We start from the raw sequence: 18,983 nt of genomic DNA, 5'->3' as shown, positions 1-18,983 counted from the left end.
CACTGTGTCCGGGTTTTCCTTGAGGGACGTTGTTCACAGGCAGGGTTCTCAACCCCCTCCTCTCTTCCCTGATCACAGAAACGAGCAGTTCTACATCGGGTAGTAATCTTGTCATGTGGGTATGCATTTCCTCTTCACTCTTTCTGTCCTCCCCACTTCGCGCATTGCCCCAGTCATTTACAGAAGGCTCTTTTGTCTTAGCCTGCTTCATTCTGTTTGTGGGTCCCTTCTCCACCCCCACTCCAGGAAGAAAGACTTTTGTAATGGCTGTCTTATGTAGAAATACTTGTAATGCCATATCTAAAATAAGAAAATAGGAAAGCCAAAGGTTTTGATGCAATAGGAAACAAAGAATTAGGGGCACTCACTCTAAACCACCTTGTCGAATCTGTAAAGCTGACCATCTTCACTGAAGATTTTTTAAGGGTCAGTGTAGTTTGATTTTTCTGGTTCTCCCGTATTGTCTCTTCTTATCAGATAAACTTTTCTTGAGTGTTAACTTTCAGAATCAAGAAAAGATTATTCCTTACTTCATGATCTTTGGTATAATCTTAGAGTATTTTCTGTTTTTATTGCATATATATGATGCCAAGTGATTGAGGTCAAATATGCAAGGACAACTCTTAAAGAGTTCATAATGCAAATTGAATTCCTCCCTCCTGTCTATAGATTGAACAATCTAAAATTAAACAATCTTGAAAACATTGCAAAAATGGCAAAGATTACTCAAAACACAAACATAATATTGAATGAATATGGAAACAGCTATAATACATAGAGAAATTAAAAAAAAAAAAGAATCCCAGTGAGGTCTAAAACTGTTGTATTAATTTCTGAAAACTTGGTAAATAAGCAGATGCTCTGATGTTGGGTCTGACTTCCTCCTCCCCCAGGCTCCTCAGTGGTTGGAAAGTGATTCTTGTCAGAAATGTGAACAGCCCTTTTTCTGGAATATTAAGCAGATGTGGGACACGAAGACACTGGGGTTGAGACAGGTGAGTAGCTGGCATCCAGTTGTCACTGTGTTAATCTCATGTTTTGTTACTTATATGATTAGTCTAACATTGTATTTGGAATCACACTTTTCCCTGTGAATGCTGTTAATTCCTACGTTTGTGATGTCACCATCATTGTGTGACAAACATGAGCAGATCTTTCCTGGGGTAATAGTGAGACTTAACTTTCCCAAAGTATGCCATCGTTCTTCCTGCTCTGGAAAAGCAGGGATGTCCAGAAAACCCCCAGAGCCTATTTGTAAAGGGATGAAAGAGCTCTGAGTTTAGGGCTATTCCTTGTTAAAGTTAGTATTTGTACCAGCCCAGCACAAAGTCAGAATGAACTCGGCCTCTAAGCCTTAAACTTTCACGAACAGACAAAAAGTAACAGATTAGCCCTCACTGAAATATTCTGACAGTAAGAATTTTAGCTTGTTCCATGTGCATGTACCCGCAGCATTTCTGTTAAGCATGTTTCAAGTATGTACTGTTTTTTAATTTTGTAAATTAATTGAAAAAACATGTTCCAGATAGCCTATAGATTTCAAGGAAGCTGTTACCATTAGGTATTCATGTAATACTAAAGTTCTACAAAAAGCATAGTTCTATAGCAAGCTTGAAGGTAGCCACTCACTCAGACTGAATGTGAATTTGTGCAGGTAAGTAAAAATGGAATGCCAATTTTAATAGCTTTTCTTATGGGTTGTACCGTCTCTAAGGAATTGGTGCAAAGTTTGTGTGTGTCAATAAAGTTTTACTTATGAAGCTACTCTATAGCAAGGTCAGATATAAGACTGCCAGTGTAGGAATTATTTTATCACTCATAACATTCTAATGCTCAGAAATTGCAGCAATATTCTGTCTTTAGCCTCGTTCTCACAACACATGGCTGGTAGTAACTCATGGGTGAAGTAGGCCCTACTTCAAAGGAAACCTGGAGAATTCATTTTAATCTTATGAGTTAACAGCTAATAGAAGAGCATGGAAAGGTATGGGTCACAAAATTTCAGTGGTTTAAAAATATATATATGTCAAAAGTAGTGATAATAGCTAGCTATTTTGGAATGTTCTTGAAGCTCATTTTCAGAATCATCATTTGAAAAAGTAAAAGAAAGAACAAAACATGATTATGGATGTTTGTTTCTTAATGAGGGCAAATTACATTTAAAACTTTACTTCCATTTAAAACTTTTCTTTGTTATAGGATTGTTTTTCCTTCCCAAAGTCTCTAGCCATTTGGGTTCCTAAGTGAGCTTGAACTTGGTTTTAAACGTCGTTTGTTGTCATCTAGGCCGAAAATACGAAAGAATAAAAATCAGTATTTCACCAATAACAAAGTAAGGATATTTGGAAATCCTTAAAAGTGTTGAAATCATCAGCCCTTGGTGTGTTAATTGATACATTGAGTTAGGGGTAATTATAATTCATGGAGAAGGGAATGGCAAGCCACTCTAGTATCTTGCCTGGAGAATCCTATGGACAGAGGAGCCTGGCGGCCTACAGTCCATGGGGTCACAAAGAGACACAACTGAAGTGACTTTGCAGTATCATTCAAGGCACACCATCCCCAATCCCATTCCCCTGCTCTCAAGAGAAACCACATACCTTAAAACAAGAGGTTAACTCCCCCTTTCCCTCCTTCCTTCTGGAAGCATCACTGCCGGAAGTGTGGGCAGGCTGTTTGTGGCAAGTGCAGCAGCAAGCGCTCCAGCTACCCCGTCATGGGCTTCGAGTTCCAGGTCCGAGTCTGTGATTCCTGCTACGACTCCATCAAGGACGAGGAGTGAGTGTTTGCCTGTCTCTGTCTTACTGTGTGTTCATCTGCAGCGGGAGAGCCTGGGAAATGACATGGATACACAGTCGACCCTTGCACAACGGTTAGGGTCCTGTCCTCCATGCAGTGGAAAATCTGGGTACAACTTAAAGAGTTGGGTGTAGCATATACCTTAGACCCTCTGGGTCTGACTGGGTATCAAAATCTGGATATAATTTAGACCCTCCTATCCATGGGTCTGCAGATCATTTAGCGCTGTGATATTTACTAGTAAAAAAAAATCCGGATATAAATGGACCAGTATAGTTTGAATCTGTGTTGTTCAAGGATCCACTGTATTGATCTTTTGTCTCTTGTAAACAGTTTCCAAGGAGAGAATTCTGCCCTGGCTTTGTGACTTAAGACAAGTTTCTCCCAAACACTTGGAAGAATGATTCTGCTCAGACCAGTCAGGCCATGAGTGGCCGGCCCTGAGACTCCGAGCCACTCAGAGTGCTGTGAGGGTCAAGGCTGTGTGCACACTGGTGGGTGGCTGAGCAGGCGCTCTACAGAGGCACCCCAGCTTCAACCTGTGCTCACACTCATGGACAATTTATTAGTGGGAAAACCCTGGAGACCCACATTCTCTCCCACATAAAGTCTGACCTAGTGATCTATGCTTAAATAACTGTGTATAAGACACGTCTGTCCCTCATTCAGTTCTGATTCAGATAGATCCATGAAGGCAGGACCAGCATTTTCTTTTGCTCCTTTTTTTAAAAAATGTATTTTATTGAAATGCAGTTGAGTTATTTTGGTGTGTTAATTTCAGCTATGCCTGCTAAGTCGCGAAGTCTTGTCTGGCTCTTTGCGACCCCATGGATCATAGCCCTCCAGTCTCCTCTGTCCATGGGATTTTCTAGGCAAGAATATTGGAGTGGGGTGCCATTTCCTTCCCTACTTCTGCTCCTTTTTGAATCGTCTTTGAAAGCAGTAGCTGGGCACACCGTGGTGGGTGCCCAGGTAGGAAGGCTGGTGTGACACCACCACTGCTCTTGGTCAGTGAGCTGGTGATGTGGCCAGGGTGTGGGCTTCGGAGTAGAGTGAGGGTCAGCACCCCGGGGCAGCACTGCCTCTCCAGCCCGGGTTAGAGGGGAGCCTGCAGCCTGTGATCTCGTGCAGTGTAGTTCCTCTTCTCTGTTAAACGTTCTCGTTCTGATGTCTGGGAATGTACAAGCCTGTCCACTAAAAGAAAATCAAATATTTTGGGAATTTTGGAAAATCCTTTATAAAACTGCTTATGGGAATCCCCGGAGGTCCAGTGGTTATACCTCTGCTCTTACCACCGAGGGTGCAAGTTCAGTCCCTGGTTGAGTAACCAAGATCCCTGAGGTCATACAGCACAACCAAAACAAACAGAAAGACCAAAAAAAAAAATCCAGAAAACCAGTCCTGCAACTTAGGCTTTGTCGTCCTTTAATTAAAATTGGTTTTCAAAACCATAGCCATATTTTGGGGAGCAAATTTTGACACTGTTACCGTAAATATTTCCTTTATGTTGCTAAGACGACTCATCCCTCAGCTCTAGAAACCGTCGGGTGAGTTTAAATGGCCTCTCTTCTCTCTGTTAGTCGGACATCTCTAGCAACCTTCCACGAAGGAAAACATAACATCTCCCACATGTCCATGGATGTTGCTAGGGGCCTGATGGTGACCTGTGGGACCGACCGCGTGGTGAAGGTAAGCTGCCTAAAAATTGTCCCCATTAGCACCTCCGTGCAGACTGCCCCACTGACATGCTGTGAGTATATAAGGCAGTTCTCATGGACAAGCTCGCCTTCCCTTTGGATGAACTCCCCATGGCCAGGTGAAAGCCCTGGCTAACAAATTGCATGTTTGTGAGTTTCCATGTCCTTCCCCGAGGCTCAGTCCAATGGGGTCTCTCTCCACTGTCTCAGTCTCTCCAAGTAAGCTGGTGAGGTCTGCCACCTCTCTGTCACTATCTGCCCTGAGCTGGCCCCAGGGTCCTCCCTCCCACTGCTTGGCCTTAGCTGACGTCTTTCTGTGGTCGCTCCTTCCCTGGCTAATGGTCCTTTATCCTGGATAGAATACTCCCCATTTATAAGAAATAACCATACTTTCCTTTGTTAAATCCCTGAGTGACTAGCACAGAAACTGAGTGTGAGCGCTTTATCCTTAGTGCCGTTCTTGAGTTATAAAACTGCCATGCCTGCACATGTGCTCAGCCGCTCAGTTGTCTCTAACGGTTTGCGACCCTGTGGACTGTAGCCCGCCAGGCTCCTCTGTCTGTGGAATTATCCCAGCAGGAATACTGGAGTGGGGTGCCGTTTTCTCCTCCAAGGGATCTTCCCAAGCCAGGAATTGAGCCCATGTCTCCTGTGGCTCCTGCTTTGGCAGGTTGATTTTTTTACCACTGAGCCACCTGAGAAGCCCCGTAAAACTGTCATAATTTGTTTCATAATTTAAAAAATGGGCTTTTTCCCAGTGGGCTTTTTATTCAAAATAAAAGTAAATTGTAGTGAAACATTATTATGATGTAATTCGCAGGTGTTGAGAGAAATACTGCTTGTAAGCTTTTTTTGTGTTTTAGCCAACCACATTGTCTTGTCACTGTGTAAATCTCCAGAAGCTTTATAGGGAAAGAAGAGGATGAGTTGTGGGTCTTGACCTGCTGGTCAGTGTACCAGCTGTCTGTCCTCCTGTGGGACCATGTGGCCGGTGCCACCTCTCCAGGTCCTCCCCCTCCTTCTCTTGCAGATTTGGGACATGACACCCGTGGTGGGCTGCAGTCTGGCAACCGGCTTCTCTCCACACTGATGCAGGGGCCAGCGGGGTCTGAGTCTTCACGGCGGCCACCTTCCCCTACACACAACGCTTCCCTCTAGCTCCACAGTCCCTGTCAGGTGGATGGACAGCCAGCCACTAAAATCAAATCAGCATTTTTATAAAGAACAAAACGTGAACGTGTGTTTTTGGGCATTTGTGGAACTATCCGTGGGGACTGACATAGCGGGTCCCTGAGGAGTGGAGTTACTCCAGTGAGACATCCCGTGAACAGTGAGCTGATGTGTGCCGAGACGGTAATTTAGCACACGAGAGTTTCAGAAGAAAAACACTGAACAAAAGACTTAAAGCCTAGAAGTTTCTTCAAGCAATTCCAAGTGCAAACACACTCCCCTCCTCCCAGACTTGCTGGGCCCTCGGGGGTTCCCACGCATCTCTGCAGTCAGAGCAGGGGTCCAGGGAGGAGGACTTGCGTTCTCTCTTGGGGGGGTGCAGGGGTCTTAGGAACCCAGAGACCCTCCTCGTCCACTGGCGTCTGTGAACATTCTCTACCCCTAGTCACTGACAAACCTCTTGATGGTACCTGTCCTCTCCAGGTAGTGCCATGTCTGCACTTCGTGTGTGGTCCACTTCAGTTGTTTCTCGTCCCAGCCAGCGTGCCGTGGGCGGACCCTTACGGTTGTCACCAAGTGAGCTGTACAGTGTCTATACTAACCAAGGGAGTCCACATCCTTCCCTGTCCCCCAGGTGTGCTCTGAGGACAAGACGTCTCTATGGTGCTGTTAACACAGGACTCGCACAAGCCGCCTGACTTTTTCTCATTGCAATTAGGGATGACTAATGGAAAACCCAGCTACCAGCGTGACTGGGATGGGAAACGAGCAGTCCGCTCCGTGGAACAGCCCAGTCCTCCTGAAAGACACAGTCTATTTGCAGCCCAAGATGAGCCCCTGTAAATACCGTGACACTTCAGTAGACACCTCAGAAGAGAACTCCAAAGCTTTTTAAACTAGGTTGACTTTTAGTTACAACTTATTTCGTAGAAGGAAATTGGTAACCCAGAGCAGTGACTATTAACAAGGTCCTGCACAGGTATTCCTAACTTGTAAGTTACTCCCAGAACAGTTAGCAAAATCTCTTGTTATCAAATGGCATTTTAATTTAAAAGTTTTTGGCTACTTAGTACCAGGATTGGGGAAGAGGTAGGAAATGGGGAGCCTGTCTTTTAATATTCAGATATTTATTTGTTTTTAACTGGCAGTACATGTGTCTTGTTACTTTAGGGCTATTTTAAGGATAGATTTTAAAATAAATAGCAGCAGTATTTTTGTTAGTCTTACTAATGGATATAGAAAAATACTATTGCATTGCTTTTAGGGGATCAAACCAAGATATCATTCTGTGTGACATAACTAAGGGGCTTGATAGTTTTAAATAACAGTTGTTAATGAAAATGTGTTTTTAATAACAGTTTAAGACAGGCAATTAAACTAAGATGTCTTAATGGCCAGTGGCACAAATTAGGAAAGGAGATCAGGTCATCATGTTCTAGAATGATCTGCAGTAGATGTCGACTTGCCTTCAGAAATAAGACTGAAGAGTTTTATTGCTCCTTGTAATTTTTGTGTTATATCACCTGAAAAAGATGTTTTTTTTCAAAACTTGCCCTAGGCCCTTTGCAGAATGTGTGTTGCTGACATAATCCAGGAGAAAAATCGAGTGGTGGTAACTTGAATGGTAGTGTTGAATGTCAGCTTAATTTATTTCATGGTTTGGCTCATACATACAAAGGTGCTGTGTTGGGGATTCTCTGAAGTCCTGAAAGGAAAAGAGAATATGAACTATTCCTTGCCATGCTGAAGAATGCTACACGATGCTTCAGCCTCTGTAAAATGTGATTTTATGATGCTGTGGTAGACTGAGCAGTTTCGCAGCTGTCAAGGATATGCCATAGCTTTTTGACTTTTTTTTATTTTAAAAGATTCCTAATGAAAAACCTAATGTTTCACAGCGAGTGTAAGGCTGATACAGTGCCTCCTTAGGGCTTAAGCTAACATAAGTCAAGAGGGAGAGGTCTGTGTCAGGAAGAATTGGAGCCAGGTATCTGGAAAAGGAAAGGAGAAAGTTTCAATATATTTTCTTTCCACCAGAGCTTACTACCATTTTTTGTTTTAAACACACATGTGGTAGGCTTGCCTTGTCTCTGTCACACACAAGGTAGTAAATGGGGTAATATTTTTTATAGAGGTGGGTAAAAATCTTAGTGATTGGGCACGTATAGTTAGACTTCTGGTTATTGCCTTATTTTGACTGCGTTACTTTTAAACGGGTCACTTACAATATATAGTTCTTCAAATAATGGTTTACCAGTTTTTCCATTCCTGAATGCTCCTGCAGAGTCCCACTTGGGGATCACGAAGAACAGAATGTTAAGAGATCTTTCTGTTTAGATCTAGTATGCGTGGGGTCGCAGAGTTGGCCACGACTTAGCGACTGAACAACAGCAACACTTAGCGAATGAACAACAACAACAAAAGGTTCGTGATCAAGACTTGCCAGTTCTTCCTTCTAAACATGTTTTAAAATTGCTCTTTATTAGTAGAAGCGATAGGAATAAACTCTTGTAGCATTAGATGGAAGCAGACTCTTCATTACTTGTAAATCTCTGTTTACTGTGTCTTAGTTCTGTCCTGCTGCCTAGAGGCCATAAACGAAACACACTGCTTTATACTTTAGAAGGTGGTGTCACTTTCTTCTCCCCCTACAGCATTCAGTTAGGTAGTACCTACAGATTTAAACTGTTGAAACTGGCCTAAGTATGGAATAAAACCACAGTGGCTCAGATTCAAGGAGTTATTTTCTAAAAGCAGTTTTCATTAATTACTTCCTGCTTCATTCCTGGATCTGGTATCTCTTAAAATGTAAGAAACCGGTTACTATTAATGATAAACCATCTGCTCATTATAAATGTGAAGTTTAACAAATAAGTAATACATACTGTATTTGTGTGTCTATTGCTTAATTGTTAATTGTGAGCAGATTATTGAATGCCTACTCTATTTTCTGCAGTTTACTACACAATAACTCTTTGAGTAAGTTGATGTTTAATTGTGCAACAAATTTATATTAGAATACAATTTAAAGTGTTTTTCTCTCTAGACTTTTTTGACTAGGGAGGCAAAGGGCAATGTTGATTAGTACATTTTGTCTTGTACTACTAGCTACGTTTCTATAAGATAGGGTGCCCTGTGTGTCCCAGAGAGCTAGAAACCTTTGTTCTTTGCTCCTGTTTGTGGGTTCTGTTTTTGTGGGTTTTTTGAGAACATGCATACAATAAAATGTTCCTTGCTTGTTACCCGGTTGTTTAATTTAGCTTTTGTTCTGTTTGACCTGGACATAGTACAGCAGGAGTAACTACCATGAGTTTAGTGCTGCCTGTGTGCTGGGTGCCCTGCTGACCTCATACTGTTTAATCCTGGCAACACTTCTGCAAGGCACTGTTTTCTCCATTTTACAAATGAGAAAACGAAGTGAATCTTGTCTGTCTGTCTGACTCAAAAGCACATGCCTTCTTTATATCGCCTGCCTTAATGTGCTAGCGTGTAATGAGGGTTTGGTATAAAGGAAGTAGGTATGATCTGTCTTGAAGTTTATGAGGCCCTGGAGTGAGATTGCTCAGGATACCCAGGTCCCCTGAGAGCACTGAGCCTCGTGGAGACAGCATGAGCTCTGCCCTGGGTCCCCTCACAAACAGCTCAGTTTTATGAAGAAACAGGATGATTCAGATCCGGGAGAACGGAGTCGTTGGCTTAACTGATGAGGGGATCAGTTGATTTAGAGATCAGAACAGCAGTTTATTGAGAGTTTTTTTTTAAGAACCAAAGCTTTATGTTCTCTCATCATCAGAATGTTTATTGGCACTTCCCTGGTGGTCCAGTGGTTTGGAACCAGTGCTGTCCCTGTCAGGGGCCCTGGTTCCCTCCCTGGTCGGGGAGCTACTATCCCACAGTGTGCAGCGTGGCCAAAGAAAAAAATATAATAATATGTTTATTGCAATAAAAAAAGGAAAATAAAAAGATAATACCAAAAAAGTATTTAAAATATTTATTTTTAAAAAGTCCTGTAGTGCAACCATGCAGAGACACCACTGTTAAATGTATGCCATATATCTTCCCAGTATTTTTGCTTTTTTTTTTTAATGCATATGTACATATAGGACACATACTTACAGACCTGTTGTTAATGGGTACCTACCTTTAGTGTGGAGAGTTTGCCCCATGCCCAAAAGTTGTGCCCCCTATTAGCCTCATCAGCTGCTGTAGAGTTGAAGTGGATGCTAGCTCTGTGCCCATGCACTGGGACTGTCAGCCTCCTACTCTGTGAAGGTAGGTAAGGCCATGTGACTTGCTTCAGCCCATGACATGCAGTCAGGAGAATTTAATTGCAGCTAAGAGGCTTAACCACCAGTTTCTTCGGGATGCCAAGCCATCCCATGAAACCCAACGTGCTCTGGATCTACAGTGGGTGTTACTAAATCTTCTGTTGTTTTAGTCTGCTGAGATAAGGGTTTTCAGTTCATTTGCTCAGTCGTGTCTGACTCTTTGTGGCCCCATGGACTGCAGCACACCAGGCTTCCCTGTGCATCACCAACTCCCAGAGCTTGTTCAAACTCATGTCATCAAGTCAGTGATACCATCCAACCATCTCATCCTCTGTCGTCCCCTTCTTCTACCTTCAGTCTTACCCAGCATCAGAGTCTTTCCCAGTGAGTCAGTTCTTCCCATCAGGTGACCAAAAGTATTGGGTTTTCAGCTTCAGCATCAGTCCTTCCAATGAACATTCAGGACTGATTGTCTTTAGAATTGACTGGTTTGATCTCCTTGCAGTCCAAGGAACTCCCAAGAGTCTTCTCCAACACCACAGATTTTTAGCTGCGGTATAATCTAGCCTGGACAACTGTATTCCATTATTCCATTATGTGACTAAACCATCCTTTATTTCACTGATCCCATTAGTTGAAGTTAGGTTATACATTTTTAGAATATTTAAATTTTCAAATAAAACTAAACATTTAAAAATACTAAACTCAGCATGCTTGTATATTCATATTTGCACATTTTCCCAATTATTGTCTTAGGATTTATTCTTAGAAGTAGGAATTGCTAGGTCAAAGAATATCTGTTCTAAGTTTTTAACTCTTATTGCAAATATCCTCATACCATTGCCAATACTTGAATTGGTTCCTTTGCACAGGCAATAAACAGGCATAACTTAGTGTCCTAGTCTATGAAATTCCAGTTTATTAATGTTTGAGTTTCTGTGGGACAGTCTAGATAGAACCCCAGTCACCCCAGGAAGGCCGCTTAGTGGACAGGATGCAGAGGAAGAAAGGTTGGTGGGTGACCTTGCTGCTGTCACGACGGCCTGATAGGCGTGTCTCCAAGGTTGCTGGAGGGTGAGCTGGTCTCTACTTGGAAAGTGGAAGCAAGACACAAGACAAGTTCTTGTGTCCTGCCTTCCCTTTTAGGTGTTACCTGGCTTCCTTGTAAAAACATTCTCAGGAGGAGAATGTAGGTACTTGAGATATGCTTCCTTTCCCATCTGCCAGTCTTTAGTCCCTAAGTTTCCTTGACAACAGTATAATTAGATCTCTTTCTATATCCTTTCACCGCACATACAGACCATCCCTTAGGAGGCTTGTCCCATACTGATATATATGGTTTCCCATAAAAGTTGAGACCATGAGTCCTATCATTTGTAGCATAGAGATGGAGCCTGAGAGAAAGTTTCCCAGGTCAAACCCAAGTGGAAGACTGAAGAGTCAAGCTGCGGTCCATCTGACCTCAAAACCCATGTTCCTCTTTCTAGTGCCCCATCTAGCTCTTTCTTTGAAAAAAACCTTTCTTTGAAGAGCATTTAAATCCTGAACTTGACATTCTGAAGAATGACAAAGTAATAGAAGTTTATTTATACTGTTAACAAGGGTCGTGTGGCGTGTTTCCCCACAGCCTAGTGTTTGAGATCGAGAGGGCCATTAGAACTCTATTTACCCCTCAGTCATGAATCAGCGGTGGCCCTAATAAGTGGCTTCTTTGGTGACATAATGCCAAAATTTCTTACAAGCCAATCATTTCCCATATATTCTAAAGAATAGGGATCCTTAATCTATGCTTTATGATACTTAACGATTCTCTGTTATTTTTACATAATTTCACCGTGGTTAAATTCCTTCTAGAAAGTAAAATTTATTTTTATCTGAAATAGATTAATGCACAATAAAGAATGTAGGCATGCCCCCAAATCAAAAATTTGAAAGAACTTGGGAATCACTCTTCTAAAGTATGGCTGTTAAAGCGTATGACACTTGTAACATTTTTATGTAGATCTGCCCTCATAATGAGGATTATCATCTATTCCTGCAACATTTAAGAATGGCCAGTAGCCTGTAGACTCTAGAAACAATCAAACTCACCTAATGGAGTCTCATGTCATATTTACATGTTTCATGATTTTACTGTTTCAGAATTCAGAGTGTCATTCCCTTATTAAATATGATAATTCTTTTGACAATATAATGGTAACCAAGTATTTCCGTAGATGTTCCCAGTTAATGCGGTGATATTAAAACTTGCATGATTGCACAATTTGTTGAATTCAAGATAACTTAAGTCATAGAAAGGCAAATGATTTTCCAACACTTGCAGGTTTATTTAAACTCTTCTGTACCCACCACATACTTTAAATCATGGCAGGAAAGTTGCCACGTGCATGGTGATGGTCTGCTAACGTGCACTGGTTCCTGCCAGAGAGCCTCTGGAAGGCAGGGACTAGCCTTTCTGTGTCATCATTGCCCATCATACCCGAGTTTCTTCCCATCCATTGAAAATGCCACGTTAGGCTGAATGGGTTGGTTTTGTGTGCTCTTCCTTGAGCTGTTACCTAGAGTTAGAGGAACTAATTAGAGAGCAGCTTCTAAAATGAAGTAGAAATATCTGGTGGACTTAACCCAGTGTGGTGTCAAAAGGGAACTTCCCAGTTGGCTTAGTGGTACAGAATCCATCTGCCAATGCAGGAGATGTAGGTTTGATCCCTGGGTCGGGAAGATCCCCAGGAGGAGGAAATGGCAACCCACTCCAGAGGAAAAAGCATACGGTCAAACAAATTTGTTTATTTCTGGATTTACTTGCATAAAAATAATTTTTTGCTCAAGTGACTTGGGACTTTATTTCTACATTATTAACGTACTTTCCTGTTGTTTGTATTTTATTGACATTGAATTGTCTTTTGCTGCAGGAGTCTATCAACTGTATCTATCTAATGAGTCCCACATTGCAAACGTGTGTTGAAATAACAGACAAGCTTGCAGACCCAAGCCTCAGTACAAGTCTGGTGGCTCTGCCCTCAAAGTGCATCCTCCCAGTACGGCCATTTTTCACCATCCAGCTCCTATTACCACGGTTCAGTTCCCTGTCATCTGGATTGTGCCAGTGGCCTCCTAACCTGTCCCCCAGCTCCTGCCCCTACCAGCCTTTTCTCAACGTGCCTGTTAACACACAACTCTGATCATGCCATCGGTGGACACAAAACCCTCAAAACTCCACCCCACCCACAGTAGACACCCTAGTTGTAAACAGTCCAGTCATCACCTCCCTGACCTCTGCTCTCCTCGCTCATTCTGGTCTAGCCTCGAAGCTGTTGTGTTCATCTCTCTAACTGCTATGGCACAGGAATTTGTGCAAACAGCATAGACCTCGGTAGGCAATCAATAATGAATGATGTGGGACTTCCCTGGTGGTCCAGTGCTTGCTTAAGACTCTGTGCTTCCACGTCAGGAAGCATGGGTTCCATCCCTGAGAACAAAGATTCATTGTGCAAGCTGTGCCACCACAGCCCCCCCAAAAAAATTTAAACTAGCAATACTTCAATAGTATGTACACATACTTTTGTATGTGTACAGTTTGGATGCCGTGTGCATAAATGACAAGGAACTTAGGTGAATTTTCTTAGGGAGTGAGTCGGTAGTGTGAAATTCCTGTTCCTCCACTGCCATCATTCCTGCCCACCCTGTCCTACCTTCCAAGCTACTCAAACAGTTTCCAGTGGCCAGAAGGAGCAGAAAGAAAAGTGGGGAGATTTTATAGGGGCTAAGTACACAGGGGACATGAGACATTTCTAAAACATCAAACACTAATTCCGGGTTTCTGATCATCATAAGACCTAATCAGATGTAACTTCAGTCTGCAGCTTCATGCTTGAAGCGATGTGTGATTTTAAAATACTTCTGCAAATGCTTAGACCTTCCTTCTGTTGAGTGGTGGGTCTTATGTACCCTCCCCTTGAGTCTGGGCCAACCTTAGTGACTCACCAGTAGAATGTGGCAGAATTGACTCTGCAATATCTGAGGCTAGATTAGAACATGCCCTGCAGCTTCCACCTGGTTCTCTGCGGGACACCAGGCACCTGAGACCAACAGGTGTTCTGGTCAGCCGCCAAGCTTGAGCTCTCGCCGATGGCCAGCATTAACTGCCAGCCGAGTGCGTGTGCCTTCTTGGACGTCCAGCCCAGCTGAGCTTTCAGATGTCTGCAGATCAAGCTGCCAACTGCCATAGCAGGAGAGACACCCAGCTGAGGACTGCCAAGATGAGCCCTTCCCAAATTCCAGATCCACAAACTGTCAACAAAATAAAATACTTGTTTGAAGCTGCTAAGTTGTGGAGTGATTTGTAGCAATAGAGTAACCTGAACAAGGAGCCATTAATTCCCCATCTGGGAACCAGAGGGCAGAGCGCTACCCCTCCCCTCCCCCTCCAACCCTAGCAAGAAAAGTGGACCCAAGTCACCATAGTATTGATGAGCTGATTCAGAAACAAGGAGTTTTTTTGCATGAGTATTCTACAGGCCTATAGCTAATGGGTCATGAGCCTTGTTATTTTTTTCTTCAGATTTCCTCCCTTTTCCTACCCAGCTAGCCTCATCCTTCTATTTCACTCCAAATTTTTCTTTGAGGTTTTCATTTTGGCCACATTGAATTTGGTTTTGAATTAACCCTGTCTGTACTAAGCACATTCAGATTTTATATGGGCCATATTTAAGGGTGCTCAATTTTCTCAGTGTTTTTACCCATTATGGAAATGTAAGTTATGTACCATGATTAGGGCATAGGGAGTTCTGAATTATGGAATTTCCAGTTTTCCAAGCACTGAAACATGACTATGAGATGCATATCATATATATTGTGTTTCTATTGACATAACACCATTCTTTGAAAAATGAATCTACCATGTATAGGTACTATTCTAGATCCTTGAAGAAAAAAAAAAAGAACTAAACAAAGATCCTGCTCTTGTGGAGTCTACATTCTTGCAGTGGGAGACAATAAATGTAAAAGACAGATGAATTATACAGCATACTTCGAAGGTGGGTTTCCCAGGTGTCTCACTGGTAAAGAATCAGCCTGTCAATGCAGGAGAGGTGGGTTGGAGCTCTGAATTGGGAAGATCCCCTGAAGAAGGAAATGGCATGGACAGAGGAGCCTGGCAGGCAACAGTCCACAGGGTCTCGAAGAGTCAGACACAACTGAGCACACACTCATACTCAAATGTAATGGTGCTACAGAGAAAGGACAGAGCAGGTTGCTGCAAATGGAGTGTGTAGGTGAGGGGCAATTTGTCAGAATTCCCAGGGAGGGAACACTGCTGGATCAGAGGTTCCTAGACAGGAGTGAGGTTGATGTGTCAGGAAACAGCAAAGAGAACAGAGTGGCTGCAGTGGTCTGAATGAAGGAGAGTTAGCAGAGACGGTGAGGGCTTCGTGGGGGCTGGATCATGGAGGCCACTGCAAGGATGTTGGCTTTTACTGAATGAGGTAGGAGCCATCTGAAGGTTTTGAGTATAGGAGCAATGTGATCTGACTCTTATATTAGGGTCACCAGCCACTCTGCTGTTCTTTGCCTGTCGTGGCAAGAATGGGGAGTAATCGAGGCAAAAAGTGGCTCAGTCAGAAAAGGCTCCAAGGTTTGCCCTGAGCATAGGAAGGGCAAAGCTCACATATAGCTCAGAATGATGATCAGTTGTTGAGCTGAAGAGTACATGCTGGGAACCTTGATCTGAACCTCATACCACAAAAAAGAACCCAGCGTATTCGGACCAGATGCTGAACTAATACTCCTTGTGCATTTTTGCTTGATTTCACACAACATTCATGAATGAGGATGAATCCTCATTTTACAGAGAAGGAAACTAAAGATCGGAAAGGTTCAGAGACATTAAAGTTCAGTGACCTTGCCCAACCTACTAAGAGGAGGAGCCAGAATTCAATTCCATTTCGACTCTACTGCCTGTTGATTCTGCTGCACCCTGGTTGAGGGGAGGGGGAGCAGGGAGCTTTCCTCCACTAGGACCTTGTTATTGCTGGTCAATTGCTCAGTCATGTCCAACTCTTTGGGACCCCATGGATTGCAGTACACCAGGTTTCCCTGTCCTTCCTTCACCATCTCCTGGAACTTACTCAAACTCATTACTGAGTTGGTGATGCCATCCAACCATCTAGTCCTCTGTCGTCCCCTTCTCCTGTCTTCAGTCTTTCCCAGCATCAGGGTCAGCATCAAGGTCTTTTTCTAAGACCTTAGCAGCTGGCATTTTCACTATTACTTTATCATAATATATTGCTTAACTATGCAGTTGTGTAGGACAAAAATATTGACTAAAAAGTATCACAGGGCTTCCCAGGTGACGCAGTGGTAAAGAAACTGCCTGCCAATGCAGGAGACGTGGGTTGGATCTCTGGGTTGGGAAGATCCCCTAGGACAAAATGGCAACCCACAGCAGAATTCTTGCATGGAAAAAATCATGGACCTAGGAGCCTGTAGCCTGTAGGAACTGTAGCACCTATAGTCTGGCAGACTACAGCCCACAGGGTCACAAAAGAGACACAAATTAGTGACAACAACAAAAAGTGTCACTGCCTTCTAAATCATTCTCCAGTATCCTTATACTTACAAATCGACTTGATTTAATCCATTCAACTTGAATGGCTTCTGTTCTTCCTGTTTTATTATCTTGTATAGCTCGAACACATTGCTGCCAAAGATTGTTGAAGTCAAGTTTCTTTGAGTCCTACCTATAGTTATCCAGTAATAAATACCTAGTGTTTCCAAGCATAGGTATATAAGTTACCTATAGTTTCTGGATCTTTGCTGTGCTGATTTTGGCACCATTTTATTTTTGACATCTGAATTCTCTATGATGCCAGATGATCTGTTAATTAGGAATGCCTGATAAACTACATTTTTTTCTTACATCTTCATAGACTTCTATTCTATGCAATAGGAGGATATTGAAAAACAGTAGCAGGGCTGGCTGAGGAGTTACTGCTGCATAAATGCCCGTGTCTGCTGGACTCTTGGGTTTCCCTGGTTGCTCAGACAGTAAAGAATCTGCCTGCAATGCAGGAGACCTGGGGTCAATCCTTGAGTTTGGAAGATCCCCTAGAGGAGGGCATGACAACCTACTTCAGTATTCTTGCCTGGAGAATCACCATGGACAAAGGAGACTGGCAAGCTGTAGTCCATGGGGTTGCAAAGAGCTGGGCATGACTGAGCAACTAAGAACAGCACGGCATGTATAGATACCTTCCTAGACTCTTAATAGGATCACATCCCCCAAAACCCACTATTTTGGTGGGAGAATCTTTGTTCCCCAACCAGTGATTTTGGTTCTCTTTTACAGTTTGGCACATTTTGTATTAAATTTATTCCCAAATGTTTTTTTCTTTTCATTTTGTTGATTTGAAAGCTTCTCATTATATCCTCTAATTGGTAATTGTATATATGAAGGTTATTGATTTTTTTTCTCTTTTGAAATTATACCTAGCTTCTTGACTGATTTTTTTTATTGAGTGCTGACTGTTTTAAACAATTTTGTGTTTCTGCCTCTGCTCCCAAAAAACCTGTTAGTCTTCATAAAACCTGGACATCACTGATATACAATGATTTACTTGAAGAATTTTTCCTGCTACATTTCAACCCAACTTGTAAAAGTAGATCAATGAAAATTAAGAAATGTACATTTCAATATAGTGTTCTCTCAAATCTTCATATTTAATTAGGTAAAAGTCAAATTTTAACCATTGTTTACAAATATTAAACAGATTATACTTACACGAATTTGAACCACTCAAAACTTACAAAAAATGTTTAATTGTACAATGTTGTTTTAGTTTTTACTTTACAACAATGTTAATCAGCCTTATGTATACATATATACATGTATCTCCTCTCTCTTGAGCTTCCCTCCCACCTCCCCCATCCCACCCATCTAAGTGAGCTCCCTGTGCTATACAGAAGGTTCCACTAGCTATCTGTTTTACACACCGTAGTGTATATATGTCAATGCTACTCTCTCAGTTTGTCCCATCCTCTCCTTCCCACCCTATATGCAGTCCATTCTCTATGTCTGCATCTCTATTCCTGCCCTGCAAAATAGGTTCATCTGTACTATTTTTCTAGATTCCATATGTCAACTACAAATTGGCACTTACCAAGCAAGGGCATTTGCTAACAACAGACTGGTTCCAAATAGGAAAAGGAATATGTCAAGGCTGTATATTGTCACCTTGTTTATTTAATTTATATGCAGAGTACATCATGAGAAACACTGGGCTGGAAGAAGCACAAGCTGGAATCAAGATTGCCGGGAGAAATATCAGTCACCTCAGATATGCAGATGACACCACCCTTATGGCAGAAAGTGAAGAGGAACTAAAAAGCCTCTTGATGAAATAGAAAGAGGAGAGTTAAAAAGTTGGCTTAAAGCTCAACATTCAGAAAATGAAGATCATGGCATCTGGTCCCATCACTTCATGGGAAATAGATGGGGAAACAGTGGAAACAGTGTCAGACTTTATTTTTCTGGGCTCCAAAATCACTGCAGATGGTGACTGCAGCCATGAAATTAAAAGACGCTTACTCCTTGGAAGGAAAGTTAGGACCAACCTAGATAGCATATTCAAAAGCAGAGACATTACTTTGCCAACAAAGGTTCGTCTTGTCAAGGTTATGGTTTTTCCAGTGGTCATGTATGGATGTGAGAGTTGGACTGTCAAGAAAGCTGAGCGCTGAAGAATTGATGCTTTTGAACTGTGGTGTTGGAGAAGACTCTTGAGAGTCCCTTGGTCTGCAAGGAGATCCAGCCAGTCCATTCTAAAGGAGATCAGTCCTGGGTGTTCTTTGGAAGGAATGATGCTAAAGCTGAAACTCCAGTACTTTGGCCACCTCATGCGAAGAGTTGACTCATTGGAAAAGACTCTGATGCTGGGAGGAATTGGGGGCAGGAGGAGAAGGGGACGACAGAGGATGAGATGGCTGGATGGCATCACTGACTTGATGGACGTGAGTCTGAGTGAACTCCAGGAGTTGGTGATGGACAGGGAGG

General features: G+C 42.5%; 1 protein-coding gene across 1 annotated transcript in view; it reads left to right on the top strand.

Annotated features, from left to right (window-relative positions):
- Nucleotides 1–8,908, top strand: part of WDFY1 (WD repeat and FYVE domain containing 1) — a 53,593-nt gene extending 44,685 nt beyond the window's left edge. The window contains exons 9-12 of the mRNA XM_055573600.1: nt 894–995; nt 2,648–2,778; nt 4,380–4,488; nt 5,527–8,908. Coding sequence (XP_055429575.1) covers nt 894–995; nt 2,648–2,778; nt 4,380–4,488; nt 5,527–5,586 — 402 coding nt within the window. The 3' untranslated portion in view covers nt 5,587–8,908. The remainder of the gene's footprint in view (nt 1–893; nt 996–2,647; nt 2,779–4,379; nt 4,489–5,526) is intronic.
- Nucleotides 8,909–18,983: the final 10,075 nt, after the last annotated feature.

The sequence above is a fragment of the Bubalus kerabau genome, chromosome 3, assembly GCF_029407905.1.
Source record: "Bubalus kerabau isolate K-KA32 ecotype Philippines breed swamp buffalo chromosome 3, PCC_UOA_SB_1v2, whole genome shotgun sequence".
Classification (NCBI taxonomy): Eukaryota; Metazoa; Chordata; class Mammalia; order Artiodactyla; family Bovidae; genus Bubalus; species Bubalus kerabau.
The sequence above is the reverse complement of the archived record's forward strand: the minus strand, read 5'-3'. Positions and strand labels throughout refer to the sequence as shown.